The sequence below is a fragment of the Chaetura pelagica genome, unplaced genomic scaffold, assembly GCF_000747805.2.
Source record: "Chaetura pelagica isolate M959 unplaced genomic scaffold, ChaPel_1.0 scaffold135, whole genome shotgun sequence".
Classification (NCBI taxonomy): domain Eukaryota; kingdom Metazoa; phylum Chordata; class Aves; order Apodiformes; family Apodidae; genus Chaetura; species Chaetura pelagica.
The window spans coordinates 3,564,388-3,582,036 of record NW_009953649.1 but is presented as its reverse complement, the minus strand read 5'-3'; the positions used below and the strand labels follow the sequence as shown (position 1 = coordinate 3,582,036).

The window sequence follows — 17,649 nt, the reverse complement described above, 5'->3', positions numbered from 1 at the left end:
CTCCCCCCCTCCCTTCCCTCTTTCTCTGTCTTTCTGCCTGCCTTCCCTGCCTTTTTTTTTCTTGTTTTTTTTTCTAATTTTTTTTGTTCATTATTTTATATCCACCATAAAAAGGAATATAGGCAGAGATTATAACAAAATCTTAGGTCTCTGATAATCCTATCATGGCTGCTGGTGGTGCTGCATGACCCCTTAGGGCACCTTTCAGTGTAGCCGGCCTGCAGCTGCCAGGATGACAGGGGTCTCTTAAGAGACCAGAGGACTCCTTTTTGCTTCCTTGACTTTGTTGAAAATAGAGCAAAGCTTCCATATGAACTTCAACATATATGAACTCTTTTTTTCTCTGATTCCAGTGCCTGTTGTTCCTGCTTCACTGCACATGAAACTTACCAGACAGATTTTACAGTCTGAGGAACCTGAAGACAGAACAAAATCCAGTTGGGGCCAGAAAGTGACAAAGAAACCTTAGGTGACAACCTGTGTTCCAATTTAGGGGAACTTTTCCATCAGCTTCCCCCAGAGAACTTGAAATACACTTTTTCCTCCCTTTGCAGAATTGCTCTGCTTTGCCTTCAGAGAGAATCTGGCAATTTTCCAAGACAAACTTTCAGGAGAGAGGAAATAAATCACTCTAATGTTTGTCTGGTAGGAATCCAAGCAGTAGATAAACTACCTCCTTTCTAGAAAGTCTTGTAAAAAATGGCCTGATTTACTTAATCTTCTCCAGTTACTAATGTTTCTGCTCGAGTCTGCAGTTTGCAAGCCATAAACATTGTGACAAATAATGAAGTAATCATGCAATTAGGACTCAATTACTTATGCTCCAAGTGACTTTTTGCTTGTTTTTCCCCCACAGAAGAAGAAGTAAATATTTTGTCTTTTTCTCCCCTAGATGCTAGTTTCTAGCTTGAATTATGTGAAATCCAGAAAGTCCATTCTCCTGGTTTAGACTTCATAGGGTTATCTAGACTGTGGTCTGTCAGGAGGCAGTCAGGGAACATGATATATTTTACTAATTGCCCCGAGCAGATGTGCAGGTGAGGAGTGGGGGTTTGCAGCAAGGATGACCTGGCTTCTTTCCCTCTCCAAAACTTAAGGCAGTCTTATGGGGTAGGGAACACGGATGGACAAATTGTGGCTTTTAAAATCTGTACACTCCTATAGCAGTTCAAGAGCAGCCATCAGGCCAAAGCTGTGCCATGTGCCATTTGGGCTGTGTCAGTACAAGGGTAGTACTTGAGTAACTCTCAGCACTGGCTGTGGGAAGAAGTGACCCAACAGATGTTGCTGGGTTCATCCAGGCAGAGACAGTGACTTTGGGATACCACACCATGCCCAGCCTTGTTCCACAGGGGGACTCTTCAGCCATCACTGTCTCTTTCCTGTGAGCTGCTCCCAGTGCCTCTCCTTGCTCTCTGTTCTCATACCACATGTGAGATGCAACATGCATACATTTGTATCTCATGCTGCTTGACTATATGCAGGTATTGGTCTGTGGTTTGTAAGCTCAGAAAATCTGGGAAGTTCTACTACAAGGCTTTGGTAAAGGGGGAAACAAATAATTGATCCTGGTTTGAAGGTGCCATGTAGTGTCATCATGAAGTACAGCTTTGTGGATCCCCAGGCCCAGGATGAAAGGAATCTGTTGATCACTCAGTAAGTGGGCTGGTAGATGTCCCAAGTTGGAAAGAACTTCCTGCAATCGAGGCTTGGGTCATGTGTCCCATTTGGAAAGCGTTCAACACGTGGGCTTTCCTGTATTTCCGTGTATACCTGCCATTTTTGTCTAGGTGACTGCAGCACAGATGCAGCAGTTAATGTGAATGTCAGCTAAAATATGCAGCTCTACTGTTTGGTGGCTGGGGACCAAAGACTCACACATGCCCAATGCATATTCATTTTACACCTCTTTGACTAGGACTGTGACAGAGCTTGATACTTCAAAGCTTGTCTAATTTCCATTGTGGAGTCCCAGGCACATCTCTGCTGAGTGTCTCATAAAGGCTCTCAGCTGGTAAGATCTGCACTCCAATGCACTTTTCAAGGCTGTGTGTAAAAGAGTCCTAACAACGACCTTCTTTCAGTCTCTCTGGATTTCAGACATGAGGTTTACCAACCTCATAAAGCTCAATAAGGCCAAGTGCAAGGTCCAATTACAAGTTGGGTGGAGACTAGTTTGAGAGCAACCATGAAGAGAAGGACTTGAGGGTGTTGGTTGATAGAAAGCTCAGCATGAGCTGGCAATGTGTACTTGCAGCCCAGAAAGCCAACCATGTCCTGGACTGCATCAGAAGAATTGTGGCCAGCAGGTCAAGGGAGGTGATTCTCTGCTCTTGTGAGACCCTCCCTACAGTGCTGTGTCCAGCTCTGGAGCCCCCAACATAAAAAGGACATGGAGCTATTGGAACAAGTCCAGAGGAGAGCCACGAGGATGATCAGAGGGCTGGAATACCTCTCTAGTGAAGACAGGCTGAGAGAAATGGCATTGTTTAGCCTGGAGAAGACTCCAGGGAGACCTTATAGTCACCTTCCAGTATCTGAAGCAGGCCTACAGGAAAGCTGGGGAGTGACTTTTTACAAGGGCATATAGAGATAGGACAAGGGGCAGTGGCTTTAAATTGGAAGAGGGGAGATCTAGGTCAGACATTAGGAAGAAATTCTTCACTGTGAGGGTGGTGGGACACTAGAACAGGTTGACCACAGGAGTTCTGGATGCCCCCTCCCTGGAAGTGTTCATTGCAGGTTTGATGGGGTTTGAGCAATCTGGTCTAGTGGGAGGTGTCCCTGCCCATGCAGTGGGGTTGGACTAGATGATCTTTCAGGTCCCTTGCAACCCAAACCCTTCTAAGATTCTGTAGTTTTTCCATTTGAGCTCTTTGCCTCTGGAAGCACTTCATCCATCTGCTTTCCAGAGCAGCAGTTTTGCTGACTTGATTCTGAGTGGATAGAGAGAAATCTGAGATGCCAGAATAACCTATTTCTCTCATGACATGCCCAGCATATTAAAATTAAGCAACAGTTGACTTATATTTGCACTTAAATTAAAGTGTAATAGCACTGTTCTTAGGGGACCCTGGTAAGAACTGGAGAATGACACTAAATCAATGGACTTCTTCATAAAATAACTAAACTTAAACTCAGATGCTAAGCCCTGTGGACTTTGTTCAAACTTGCTAAAACAGACTTTCCATGAAATAACGTTGTCAAGAAATTGTTTTATCTTCAGGTTTTTAAGTGTCTCTTACATGAATAAATAGAGAAGTAAAATAGAAACCCTTTGTCTGTTAAAAAAAAAAAAAAAAAAAGGAGAGAAAAAAAAAAAGAAGCATGTTATCAAAAATCCCATGCAGAGCAAGAATAGCATGTGGTTTTCTTTTTAGTTTGGTAAACTTTATTGAGCATTCTTTTTCTGTTCTCTTCCAACACAATGCTTTTCTCACTTTATATTTGATTTGAATTACTCTTCTAGCTTTAAGATCCACGCATGCTGAGATCTCTTCTGCAAAACACCCAGGATCCTAACTCAGTTTCCTGTTCATCAGAATTAATTCTTTCAGTTTCCACTCCTTACAGAACAGCCTAAACATGGCAAAATCTCTTCAGTCATAAAGACATCGCACCAGAACATATGCCCAAAAACCATTTCCAGAGGGACAAGGATAAATCCTCATCATACCAGATCAGTTAATGAGGACTCTGCATGAAGTCAGTCAGACTGCTCATTACACATCTCCATCACTGTGCTTTCTTCTTTCCCTCTTTGCCTGAATTTTAGATTGTTCCTTAATCATTTGCTTCTGAGGGTGCTGGTCTGCTTTTTGTCAGTTGCTTTTTCAAAACAGTTTTTGATTTGTGTAATAAGGGTTTTTTTGCCTCTTTTCAGTGATGGTTGGGCAGACAGAGATGAAGTCATTGAAGGTTATGAACCTGAAGCAAACGGAGGCATCACTATCAAACTGCAGTCTCCAGAAGTCCTGTCATTTGATGACTATTATCTGAAGTTACGTCTGGACTCCAACACCCGCAACCCCTGGTTTCCTGAGTTCTGGCAGCACAGATTTCAGTGTCGCATCCCGGGGCATCCGCTGGAAAATCCCAACTTCCAGAAGAACTGCACTGGTAACTTGTCAGCTCTTTTCCTGTTTGAATCTATGGTCTCACAAAAAATTTGTCTTTGGGTTTTTTTATTTGGTTTGGGATTTTTTTTAAATGTATAAATCACCAGTAAAAAGTGCCAACTTCAAATTATACAGATAAAAATCCCAACTCTGGCAGGAGTATGTCTGACACTGGTTGCATAGCTTCCTCTCAATTGATTTCTCCTCTATTATAGAGTAACTCCTTTACTTTTCATGTTTTAGGGCTAGGCTGTGGCTGGCAAGTGTGTCCAAATTCGTAATATGGCTTGTAAATAAGTAGTAACAATTACATTTTAACAAAAATACAATTTAACATTTTAACAAAGTCAACTTTTCTGTTCAGTTAATTCAGAAAAGTCAAAGAAATTATTATGACAGAAAACAAATTGTAAGGAAAATTGATGAGTCTTAAAATTGGCCAGTAATCTGCTTCACCCTTTCTTTTCTTCACCCATTAAAACATGGAGTTGTTTCTACTATGTAGCACTCATACAAAAAGTACTCTGTCCTACAGATAGAAGCAACTCTCACTTCATAGCAAGAGATGTGTATTTGTACACAGACAATCAGCTCTTAAATTTGGAGGTAAACTGGTGGTGAACCAGTGTAAACCCTCAGGCTTATCACACACAACTAATAAATGCATAGATGTCTCAAGTCACCAAAGGAAACACCACAAGGTATCTATTCCCTATAATGGCTTACCTAAAGAATCAAGAGGCAGATGTGTCCCCAGTGAGTCCAGAGGCAAATATCTTAATTATTTTTCTTTAGTTGCACAGAGCTGATTGGTGACTGTCTGGCATCACCAGAGCTCTCTGCACACATATTTTCATCTCACCTTTGTGCAGGGTTAAGACTGTCACTTCAAATACTCACATCTTCAAAGCTTACTGGTGGACTGTTTCTCTCCAAGAAGGCTTAGTATGACAGTGCTAAGAAACTGCCTTTACCTCTCACAGATTTGGTGACAGGTCTTTTCACAAACTCTCTGTAAGAAAAGGAGTCAGAATTGCCTAATCCCTCCTTCACAAAGTATCTCCATGCACAGATTGGAAGGAGAGAATCCATGCTGCTCAATAAGTAATAAGCACTAATATTTGAAATCCATTAAAAGTGCCAATAGACAAAGTTCTGACTTCTTTGTGGTACTTCAGATTTAAGTACTGCTGCAACTACTGCATCACCTCAGGAAAATTATCAGTATTCAATGCAGGTATCAAGCACCTTGACTCCATTATATCTGAGAGCTCTCACTCCTACCACAAGGTATTCCATCAAGATTCCTGTAACAAGGTACATAGAGTCATACATATGGAAAAAGCTGAGTCCCCTGTGGTGCCAGGAGTCCAGGTGTTGTGACTATCTCTGGGTCCTGATCTGTTCTGTATTCCAGAAGTGCACTGGTATCCCTTACTGACAACAAAGCACACCCATACTTTTACATAGACAGAAATTGATTCAAAGGCAGTAGATTGCTCAAGTTCATCTTCTGTGTCTGGAGACTCAACATTTCAGGAAACTATCTAATGTAAAAGAAAACTAAGGACAAAAATACTGGTGATATTTAGGAGAGCATAATCATATTTGTATTCACCCAGGAGTGGGTTGCCTAGGAGCAGCCACAAGCAAAAAAAGAAAAGGCAATGTTATTCTCAAACTACCCTATTTAAAAAAGATTCAGAATAATTGGACATATCCATTTTGAAAAGGAGATTAATTACAAAATATGTATTTGAGAATCTCCAATTACTGCCTGCCCAGTATAATCTGCTCATATACAACCTAATCATTTTACTGAGTGATGTATTCAGAATTGCCACTGGAATGCAAAGTTCAATTTTTAACATTCATGGATAGGCAAGGACTTCTGCTCAAGCAATTACAGCTGCTGCATTTGCAATTTCTCATACCCTGTTACTGTTGAGTCAGCACTAGATTGGGATTACAAGCTTTCTATGAAACAAGGGAAAGCAAGTTCCTAGAAATGCCTCTTCTCTGATGACAGGAATTACTGCTTGAAATCCCTCATTCAGTCCCTGAGAAGACTGATGTCTTTCAGGAATTCTCATGTTACACTGAGCTCTGGATGTACATGCATATTTTTTGGGGAAAAAAAAGTCCATCTGATCCAAGTACTACTGGAAAGAAGCAAGGCCCAGTGTGTTCTACTTTATAAACTCTACAGGTTGCCTAACAATTGGCCACACTTAGAACAGTTTATCTAGATGCTCTAGGACTACTTGGTCATAGTACAAATTCTTGGGAAGAGAAGACAATAATTGAGAGTTTTACAATGATTTTTCTTTTGGATCATCCCTTCTTGCAAAAATTAAACAACTTTTCCCACTTGGGTGGCAGGCAGATAAGTTGGTGCTATTTTTGACTCATTCTTTGCTAATGTTGTAGCCAAATGCCTCTCATAAGTGAATGCCTCTCTCTCTCTCTCTTTCTCGTTCTCTCTCTATCTTTCCGTATCTCTCTGCTATAGGAGATATTCTTCCTCAACATAATAGGATTTAATTCTAGAAATACACATTGGATCTGGCTGGGATGGAGTTAACGTTCCTCATAGCAGCCCTCATAGTGCTGTGCTTTGTATTGGTAGCTAGAAAGGTGTTGATAAGACATCAGTGTTTTGGCAACAGCACAGAAACTCTCTCTACCTCACCTTCCCACCCCAAAGGCCACTAGGCTGCAGGTGGGCAAGAGGCTGGAAGGACACATAGCCAGGATAGCTGACCCAAACTGACTGAAGTTTCCCTACCATATCATGTCATGCTAAGCATGTCACACTCAGCAATAAAAGCTAAAAGAAAGGAAGAGGAGAAGGAGCATTTGTCATTAAGACATTTATATTCGGGATCAAAATCTACATACTGAGGCCCTGCTTCTCAGGAAGTGGCTGGACATGGCATGCTAATGGAGGTAGAGAATAAATATTTTTTTTTCTCCTTTGCTTCCATGCATGGCTTTTGCTTTTCTTTATTAAACTGCCTTTATCTTGACCCATGAACTTTTGATTTTATTTTCTCTCCCTTGTCCTGCTGAGGAGGAGGAGTGAGAGAGTGGCTTGGTGGGTCAACACACCACAGTAGAAGAGATATTTGTCTATGACCATTTTCCTTTAATTTCCTTGAAAGGAAGGCCAAAACCACTTCCAGTAGAGAGTTGTTCTTAAACTGCCCATGTCACTAAGATGCTTTCCATGTAGTAGCTACATTCTTTAGGAAACAAAGTGTGTCCTGCGACTTTGCACGGACCCTTGAATTATCCTGAGGTTCAGAGTTTCACACCATTCTTCATGCCATTTAGATTAAAAGTAAGAAGACAGCAGACCATTTTAACACTAGCAGAAAAAAGCTGTTTCTGAATTTGAGATACTGAGAAGCTACCTAACTCAGATGGACGTGGCACTAAGTTCCCTTAGCACACAACCTCGGGCACTGCCCCAAGAAACAGTCACAACTTGTCTCAGTTCATCAGATAACTCAGCCTTTTACACATTTTGGAGATTGCATGGAGGTTGTGTGCTGACAGCAAGCCCAGGTGATAGACTGTGTATGTAAGGCAACAGAGTTCAGACACCCTTACAACAGTTCTGTGGGATGTTTTCTGCTCCCTCATGTGATAGAAATAGCCTGAATGGAAGTGAATTTCTCCCCACAAAATTACAGTGACAAGTATTTTTCTGTTGGACTTGGTGAGCCCAAATAGGCTGGCATTAAATGCAAGTCACACTCACACAGAAATGCTGTAGAGCTCAGCACAGTGCAAACATTTGTACAAAGGTTTGACTGCTCTTTTATAGAATGTCTTATTCATCTACTGGCAGATAATACAATGACTGTAGTTTATGTAAACCGAGTGGGATGAGTACTCCTCTGCACCACAAGAGACAGTTATGAAATTGGTTATGGAACAGATGCAAACATCAGATTATGCTCACAGCAGTTCATCTGCTGGGACAACAAAATACATTGGCAGGCAATCAGCACAGACATTTTTCAACAGAGTGAAGTGGAACAAAGTGGGCAATTCATGATGCATTCATTGATTTAATTGATCTTTGAGGAGAAGGTTTATGTCAGTGAACATATTTGTGGCAGACAAGAACAAGAAATGTAGATTTTTTTTGTTCCAAAGGAGGTCACAGTCCTAGTTCCCTGTAGGATGCTTACTCATACCTTGGTCATGCCATAAGGGTTGCTTTATCTGTTAATTACTGCTTTGGTCCAAGAGAACTACAAACAATCTGAGTGCAGCCAGAATCACAGAATCACACAGTCACTAAGTCTGGGAGATGCTCACAAAGACTGTAGTCCAGACCCCTGCTCAAAGCAAGGTGAGGTATGAGTTCAGACCAGCTTGCTCAGGGCTTTATTCACTGGGGCCTTGAAAACCTCCAAGGATGCAGGTGGCACAGTATAACTGGGCAACCTATTCCACTACTTAAAGGTGAAAAAGTTTTGTGCATTACCTGTCTTAACCTCACTTCTTTCAAGTTATGCCCATCCTCTCTTATCCTTCTACCGTGCTTCACCATGAAAAAACTGTCTCACTTCTCTCTGTAACTAGATTGTAGGTATGAGGGGTTGCTGCAATGTTCCCTTGCAGCCATGTCTTATCCATGCTGAACAAGACCAAGTCCTTCAGTCTGTCCTCAGAGAGATCATCTTGATGGCCCTCTGCTGAATGTGCTCCAGGTTAACAATGTCTTTCTGTTTTGGGGGTTCATGAACAGTATTCTAGATGCCCCTTGATGAGTGCAAATTAAAGGGTGGCAGTAGGGGGGAGGGAATCATATGCTGCAGTCACTGGTTGTGTTATCAATACACCCCAGGATGCTGTTTGCCTTCATTCCTGCTAAGGATCTGTACAGCTACCATATTGTGCCAGATTTGGTCTTAAGAGGTTGTATATTTTCCCATCTTCTTTCTGCATCAGCAGACTCACTCAGAAAGAAGATAGAGGCTTCAACACATATAAGAAGTTCTGAGTCCACCATAAATCTTCATAGCATGTCAAATCATGGGCAGTACATAATAGTGGTAGCAGAAAAGAGCTTGTGAGAAAGAATAAATATTCCAGAAAAGATATTTATGCTTTGGTATGAATAATGCAAAGTCACACCTCTTGAGACGAAAATTGCAGGGAATATAGATTATTTTGTCATTGTAAAGACCTTAAATCATCCACTCTGATTGTTATAGCCACAATCTGAAGGAGATGTGGAGCGTGGTGCAGATGTGTTTTAGATATCAGAGACTCACAGAAAGACATACAAAGTGCTACAAAGTACAGTGTTACATGAACACACTAGTTCAAGTACATGAGTAGTACAGTTATGTCTGTGGGATATTATACCCAAGCTACTAAATAAAATAATTTTAATAAGTGCTTCTGGACACAGCTTGACTTGTTTGCCTCTAGTTAAGATTTCTCTAAAAAGCATCCCCCCTATGCACTCATTAAAAAGTAACTGATTTTATCTCATCCAGACAGAGTCCTTAGAGTTTTAATAAGGTTGAGTTTCTTTTCTGACATAGGATAATAACACCTTTTTAGGAGATCTAGAGAGCCTCTACTCATGCCTGTCATGATGTTTGCTTTCCTGTATTTGTCTGTGAAGCTCTCCTTGATTGTATTTACTGCACCAGATGAGAAGATAGAAGGCTAATGTCTGACGTACTCCAATGCACAGACAGTTTTGTACTTGGTTGATGCATCTTTCAGACTGCATCCACTCCACCAGTAATGTAGTTCAGAGCTTCTCAGATTTTATTTTATTATTTTTATTTTTTTTTCTCAATGCCTATCTTAGTTTTGGTGAATTTGTAGGAGGTACTATGGGACCTTCATTTTCTCATATCAGTGGAGCAACCACTGTGGGACATGCACTTTTTTTTTTCTACACTTTGCTGAAAGGGTGAACGCATTTCAGTGAGAGTTGATCTGAATGGTTTCCAGAGTGCTTCAGGTTATACTGTGAGTTGGACAAGTTAGATCCAGCATTTTTAGGACTCATTCTGCTGTGCCAGAGGTGCTTGTAGGTGCTTCTCTGAGAACATTCCTTTAATCTCAATATTTGCAAGGCTCCCCCATGGAGCACTTGTCCCATAAGAATTTACATCGCAGAAGTACCTGCAGTAGGAGCTACTTTTCACTACAACACATCAGAAAAATTAATTATAAGACAATAGTCTGACTGCACAGTCTGCCAGGTCAGTCACTTTTTGTAAGTCAACTGAGCTGTATATTGAAGACACATTCATAAGCTTTTGAAGAAAGAATCAAGCTGTTGACATACCATGACTTCTTCAAGATGTATTGTACCTTATGTGTCCTGTGAGTCTCCCTCCCTAAACCCTTCCTTGGATTCCCCATATACACTTAGGTCCTTGTGGTACAGAAGGAGATGAGTCCAGTGTCACTCTCATTGTCCTTATTATGAAGCAAGAGATCCTAGATTCAACCCACACTAGTGATCAAAACTGGCCTCAATATCATGGGCACCTAGAAGTAAGCCTATTAGGGACAACTAGTCAAAGCACAGTGTTGCTACACTTTTTAGACAAGGGTTTCATTGCAGCAGAAAAGACAGCAGAGCTGTCATTTCATTTCCCACACAAGATTACAGGCAGCTTTTAAGGCTTAAAGAAGAGGAAGATTGATAATGTGCTTATCTGTGACAAATCATATGAATTCTGACAAGACATTATCTATGGCCAGGTTTTTGTTCATTTCCTTCTGGGTTCTTATTTCTGTGTTTGGAAGAAAGCAGCTACATTCATCTCATATTTTCTATTTAAAAAAATACTTGTAAGCCAGGTTGTCAATCAAAATACAGTAACAATAAATATTTTTCTTCTTTTGGGATCTATGAAAAAGTGAGATCATCATCAAAAAAAGGCAAGAAGTAGTATACATACACCTTTGAAAACAGCATAGAAGACTGCAGAACATATGCATATTACAGCAGGATATGACAAAATTTTTCCAAATCTAATACTTACACCTATATTTTCCATTGTGGATTTTAATAGTCAAAGATTCCACTTCTGGGATTAAAACAGTCCTTGGGTAGGCTTGTGACATTCAGACTTCTCCATTACACGAGTAAGCCAATGGTGCTGCAGAGGAATAGGACGAGTCATATTCCCTTGTGCCTCCTCAGGGCTCCACTCTTTTGTGCCTCGAGTGTGATGGGTGCCCACCTGTCACAGGTGCTTTGAACTTCTATCAGAAGTCAGATGAGGACAAAAAACCAAACAATTAAAATGAATTGGCTTGCTCCTAGATATAAATTGTTTCTGCAGTTCACACATCAGACAATTAGCCTAGATATATGTATTTAATCAAATCAGTAAGTAAACCAGATGAAATAACACAGGTAACTGATCTGAAAACAAGTCTAATTGCCTTCTGTCAGCTGTCCTGTTCTTTTATGAGTTCTTTTACTAGATCGTATCTTCTCTTTCCTCATTTACGTGTAGGTGGAAAGTTTTTAAACTTGGCTTGCAATTTTACAGGTTGTCATTGCTGGCAGCATTAAGCCACAAATACAGGTGCAAAGGAGATATAGTAGAGGTTAATGTGTAGGTCCAAACCCACACACTCACACAAGTCAAGCTGCAGCCCAGAGATACCCTTTGTGCACAAGGATATTTTCTGAAAAAGAGCCAGTAGAGTTCTTAAGGTAAATGAGTTCTTAATAAATCTTGGACACTTGGTAGCATAAAGAACAATAAATTACAAGCCTGAGGAATAAAACTTGATCCATACAAACCACAAGCTTTCCTACTAAGAATAAACTGTTTTGGTATCCATAGGGAGAATAATCGGCTGGAAGATGTGCACTCCAAAGGGAAGCACTGCCAGAATACACTTCTGTTTTGCCATTTATAGTGGGAGGTCTAGGGGAGTGCAGAAGTCTGCTAGTGTGGAGGGAACTAGGAACAATAATAAAAGTAGCTACTCCTGCTAGGCTGGGCTGCTGACTGAGCTATAGAGGGCCACTGCAGCACAGCAAGGTGTGGGACAAAATTATTTCCAAAAGTTTCCTTCAGCTGGTATTTCTATGATTCATATAACAGAGAGTAGCTTTGGAGGAACCTGCAAATTCAAATCTTTAATTTAGCTCTGGATTCAGGCTCAGCTCTACAGGGATGAAAAATCAGGGCTGTTCTCTTCAAAGCAAAAGCTCTCTACATGTCATGCTGTGCAGTTTACTGTCTACTTTCTGCAAAGGCCAGTTTATCTCTTTTTTTCCAGGTTTATTTTATCTAAGTATTCATATCACAAGGGCCCATTTTCTTGTGAAATCTCAAATACTTCAGTAATTTAGGTTTGGCTGGGCTGATAGCCCTTTTTTTTTCTGCATTGTCACATTTGGCTACAGGCAGGAAAAAAGGAGGTGTGCTAAAATGAAAGCTTTAAAAATTCTTTCAGATCTGAAAGAGTCCTGTTTGTTCTTCTTTCAAATTTAATGTGTGAATAAAGGGGCCACTTATTTTATCTTCTAATTTGTTTAGCTCTAGTTTGCTGCTAATCAGCGATGCATTGTCCTCATACAGACATCATTCAGAAGCTTCTAGTCTTAGTATAGCTTTAAAATGAATCTTTTCTGTAATACTCTACTTGAACACAAGTCCAGGCGTATGTCCAGTTAAGGGGAAAATAAAGTGGATCTTTGTGATCTGTGTATTTGCTATTTAAGTGTTGCATATTACAAGGCAATATTTGGATCTTACAAATAATTTGAAAACTAATCTTAGAACAAAAGCTATGAGCAGGCTCTGTTAAATTATAACATGGTCAAGCTCGACAGTAGTTAGGATGGCTGAGGCCACTTTGCTCCATGGCTCCAGGGCAGCTTCAGCTGCTGCTTTTGATCCTAGGAAGTGAGAGGAGAAGCCCCTGAGAGCAACTTCGTGGCTGCAGGGCTGCTGCACTGGCGGGGGCCGCAGGAAGTAAGGTTTTTAGCAGGAAGCCATGTGGCTCCAGGAGGCTAGTCCTTCAAACAGAAGGTTTCTTCTTTGAAGATACAGACAATTTAAAAAACAGAGGAAACGAAAAAAAAAACAACCAACCAACCAAACCACAATACAAAACCAGCAGTAAATTTGGCAAAGGAGAAATTTGGAAGGAGCTGTATTTCTGCAGAAGCAAGCCATGTTGGTGTTCATATTGATTTATGCTTGGGTGGCTAGTGCTGGTGTTCTTAACACCTCCTGAAACCCGAGAACAGAAGTGAGGAAGAAGTGTTTTGTTCTTTTAGAATAATGATAATAATTATTATTATTAATTATGACTAATAATAAACAAAACCAATAGCACTGGGTGGTGGGTGGTATACTGTCATGCATGAATTCTTAAACCCATCTTAAACCAATACTGTTTTAAAGTATTAGATGTCTTTCCTGACTGTTCTTCAGATTCTTACAGAACTACTAGAATTTGACATAGGAACAGACCAGTTAGGCCAGCTAGTCTGTTCCTGCCAGCCACAGGCTGCTATCCTACCATAAGGGGACTACTTGATATGATGTTATCATGAGATATTAACACTTACCCTTGAAGTGGTCATAATCTCATACCCATACACTGACAGCCATGAGCTAGTAGTTAGATGTTTACAGGTCTAGATCAATGGACAAAGAACAGTTCATGTGATTTGTTTCATTTTCTATCTCCATGCCAGACAGGAGCACAGATCTCTAGAGGATAGGTTAATAAATATGTGTATTTTATTATGTTCATCGTATTTGTCCACTCTGATCTGAAGACCCTGATAAATGGTTTTTGGTATTGTGCTGTTGCCAAATATTCAATGTATACTGAGATTAGATTTTGGTTAATGTTTTTGCCCTTCTCAGTGGTAATATATTCTTTGTTTAATATGAAGGTTGCTTATTCTCAACTATGAACCAGCATTTTCTGATGAAGATGCTCAAAATTAGGCTCTTGAAGTGCATGCTCTGAGACCTAGATAAGTTGACCTGATTTTTAAGGGTACTGATCTTCCATAATTCCCATGGAAGACAACAGCAGCTACAGAAGTTCAGGGATTAATCAAGTCAGTTAATTATCTGCCTGAATATGTGTTCAGGTTCCTAATTTAAGTATCTAAAGTGGTTAATGCTCTGAAAGCTGCAGCACAATTTCTGAGTCTTACCTTTTTCTTTCAGGTAAGTCTCAGGTTTCACATGAAAAGCATTATGCTTGAAATGTAATCAGTCCTATTTTCTGTTCTTTTCATCCTTCCATCATTGTGTGTTACAATAGGATATCTGTAAGGATATGTGACTCAATTTATAAATTATTTTTCATTAAGAGTGAAAAGCATAATTAAAGCTAGACAACTAATATAAAAATCTGCAAATATTTCTTTAAATCTGTAAATTAATTCAGTTTCAACTGCATTCATTCCTGCCTCTTGTAAGAGCAGCAGAAATTCATTATCTGATAGACTTGTTCCAAATAACAGATCAGTTAAGAATAGTAGTGCTAAATATGTCTTTAATGGAGTGTGCGGATAAGGCAGCAAGATTACATAGTCACCTGAGGGAGAGGGGAAATCTGAAGGTTGCATTTTCTTTCTTTTTAATTGTTTCTCCACAGGTGTTCAGGTCACGTAGAAAACGGGGTCTGAGAAAACCTGTCCCTGGAGAGGATGGGTCAGAGTCCAGGATGGCACTGGAGGAAAGCTGTAAGGAAAGCAAGAGAAGCAGGCACACCCAAGGTTTCAGTGGCAAGACCTAATCACATTAAAATGGTGCCTGAGGCTTTGGGAACAGGGGCACCTGTGGGAGCCTCCAGCCTGAGGGAGGCTCAAGAGATAGCTTATTGTTGAACTGGGAGTGACAGAAGAAGCTGTAGGACATACAGGTTAAAAACTTGAATTGCCTGTCATCATGTTCCCATGAAAGGGAACCGAAGAAAAGAAAATAATTTTTAAAAGGAAAGAATAAAAATAAAAGAATAAATAGGGCCGGAGAACTGCAATGCCAAACCCTAATATGGCCTCTGACTAAGATCATGCATGGTAAAAGTGATCCTTTCCTCTCAGCCTGTTCATCAGTCTTCCATTAAAATAACTGTGCTATTAGCTATGTCCTTTATGTGCAAAGGCTGAGATTGACCTTTCAAGTGCCTTTGTCAGCACTGAATTGCACTCAGCTAATGAAATGATAAGATGGATTTCAAATGCTATATCAGGATTTGAAATCAGTGTCTTTGCTCATTATATGTACAAGATATTCAATCAAGGAACAACAACAAAAAAATATCAGCTGGCATATTTTAATTCTGTTTATAAGATGAAATATTAATTTCTAATTAAAATTAGAGCTAGAGAAATAACATCTTGCTGCAGAAGTTAAATAATAATTTCAAATAAATAGTAGAACATGTTGTGGTCATTTTACAGGCAGTTTGGGCACAGACCAGCTTTTAACAAATCAATCATAGTAATTATTGGTCAAGCTCTGTGTGTGAAAGGACCCCTCCCTTCTTCCTGGGCCCAAATCACTTTGTTCCCAGTTTCTCTCCCTCCTTCCCCCCAGCAGCACAGGGGGACAGGGGATGGGGTTTAGAGTCAGTTCACAGGCTGGTGGGTCCTGCTGTGCCATCCTCCTCAGGAAGAAGGATTCCTTACAGTCCTTCCCTGCTTCCCCACAGGGTCCCTCCCATGGAAGGGAGTCCTCCACAAACCTCTCCTTCATGAGTCCTTCCCACGAGATCCAGAGCTGCTCCAGCCTGGGCTTCTCACAGAGCTACGGGCTCCTTTGGGAACAGCCACTTCCCCTGGTACCGGGGTCTTCCAAAGCTGTGTAAACAGAGTCCGCTGGCAGTAAATTCTCTGGCTCTAAAATCCAAGTCCAGTGGCCAAATTCACGCCTCCAGGCACCTTCAGGGAACGTTCCACCACATTCCTCCACGAGTGCAGGGGGACAGCTGCCATCTCGCCATGGGTTGCAGGGAAACTTCTGCTTGGGCACCTTCTTCCCCTTCTTCCTCACCAACCACCAGCACTACTCCCCTTTCCCAACACAGCTCTTCTCCTTTAAGTGCTTCTCTGCTCAGCTGTTCTAGTTGTTCTTTTGTGTGTTAATTGCAGAGCAATTGGACCAGGGGGAGCTTCTCAGCTTCTTACTGGAGCCACTCCTGGGGCCCTTCCCCTGCTACCAAAAATCCCACCAAACCAAGCCAGAACAAGCTCTCATAATAATTACTTTCTGTGTCTAGGAAAGGAACTGGCATCACTTCAGATCTTCTTCTATGCTGCCTGTTTCCAGAATCATAGAATCACAGAATGGTAAAGGTGGGAGGCAACCTTAAAGATTCCAACTTGCTATGAGCAAGGACACCTCACACTCGACCAGGCAGCACAAAGCCTCATCCAACCTGGCCTTAAACACCTCCAAGGAGGGGGTTTCCACAGCCTCCCTAGGCAACCTATGAGGGTACCTTACAACCCTCATGGTGAAGAATTTCTTCCTAATATCTGACCTAAAACCCACCTCTCTCAGTTTAAAACCATTGCCTCTTGTCCTATCATTGCCCTCTCTGATGTGAAATCCCTCCCCAGCTTTCCTGTAGTCCCTTCAGGTACTGGAAGGCCACTATAAGGTCCCTCCAGAGCCTTCTCCAGGCTGAACAGTCCTAACTCCCTCAGCCTGTCTTCATAGCAGAGGTGCTCCAGCCCTCTGACCATCTTTGTGGGCCTTCTCTGGACTCTGTCCAACAGCTCCATGTCTGTCCTGTACTGAGGGCTCCAGAGCTGTATGCAGTACTCCAGGTGCAGTCTCACCACATGAACATGTCATTTAATGTTATGTCCCTCTCTGAATTAGCATAGACTTTTTTTAAGCCTAAACTGCTTCCAATGTGATGGATTCCCCAAGTTCAAAATTATAAGCACAGTTTTATTGATTTCTAGTTTTAAGCCCGAAATATTATGTTAAGGTATTTGACCATAGCTAGTAATAAGGGGCTGCCATTCCATGGCAGATTCTTGGTCAATTCAATGAGTCTTCCAATAGGTGATCACAACAATAGGGGCTGAATTTATGTTAGTTAGAAGAGGCAAATATTGAATTTTTTAACATCATCAAGTAGGATAAAAATCTTTACAGCTTACTCTCTTTGGGATGGAGTGAATTCCGAACATCTTCATTAGAATATGTATAATAATGAATATTAATAATTTTGTGTGCATTACTCCAGTTGCATGCATAGTTCCAGTTGGGCATATGAAAATAGCTATGAAAAGGATGGCACATAAATACAAAGTCATGTTTCTTTTCAAACCATTTGAATTGATATTAAACTGTCTTTGCCTGGAAGTCCAAGATACAGCAGTTGATTTATCTCAGATAGGGACAGTTTTTCTCTGCTGTTTTCCAGTCTATTAATTCTAAAGGACAGTAACTAAGATAATAACCAAAATGAGGTAGTCAACCTTAAAACTTTACTTTCTTGTCAATCTTTGGATATGTTGCTTCAC

At 40.8% G+C, this 17,649-nt stretch overlaps 1 protein-coding gene across 4 annotated transcripts in view; it reads left to right on the top strand.

Annotated features, from left to right (window-relative positions):
• Positions 1–17,649, top strand: part of GRM1 (glutamate receptor, metabotropic 1) — a 163,583-nt gene that overhangs the window by 92,633 nt on the left and 53,301 nt on the right. For 2 of the 4 annotated variants that reach the window (XM_009999980.1, XM_009999982.1), the window contains exons 4-5: positions 2,136–2,147; positions 3,884–4,119. In XM_009999980.1, coding sequence (XP_009998282.1) covers positions 2,136–2,147; positions 3,884–4,119 — 248 coding nt within the window. The remainder of the gene's footprint in view (positions 1–2,135; positions 2,148–3,883; positions 4,120–17,649) is intronic. The other 2 variants (XM_009999979.1, XM_009999981.1) reach the window with 1 other exon arrangement.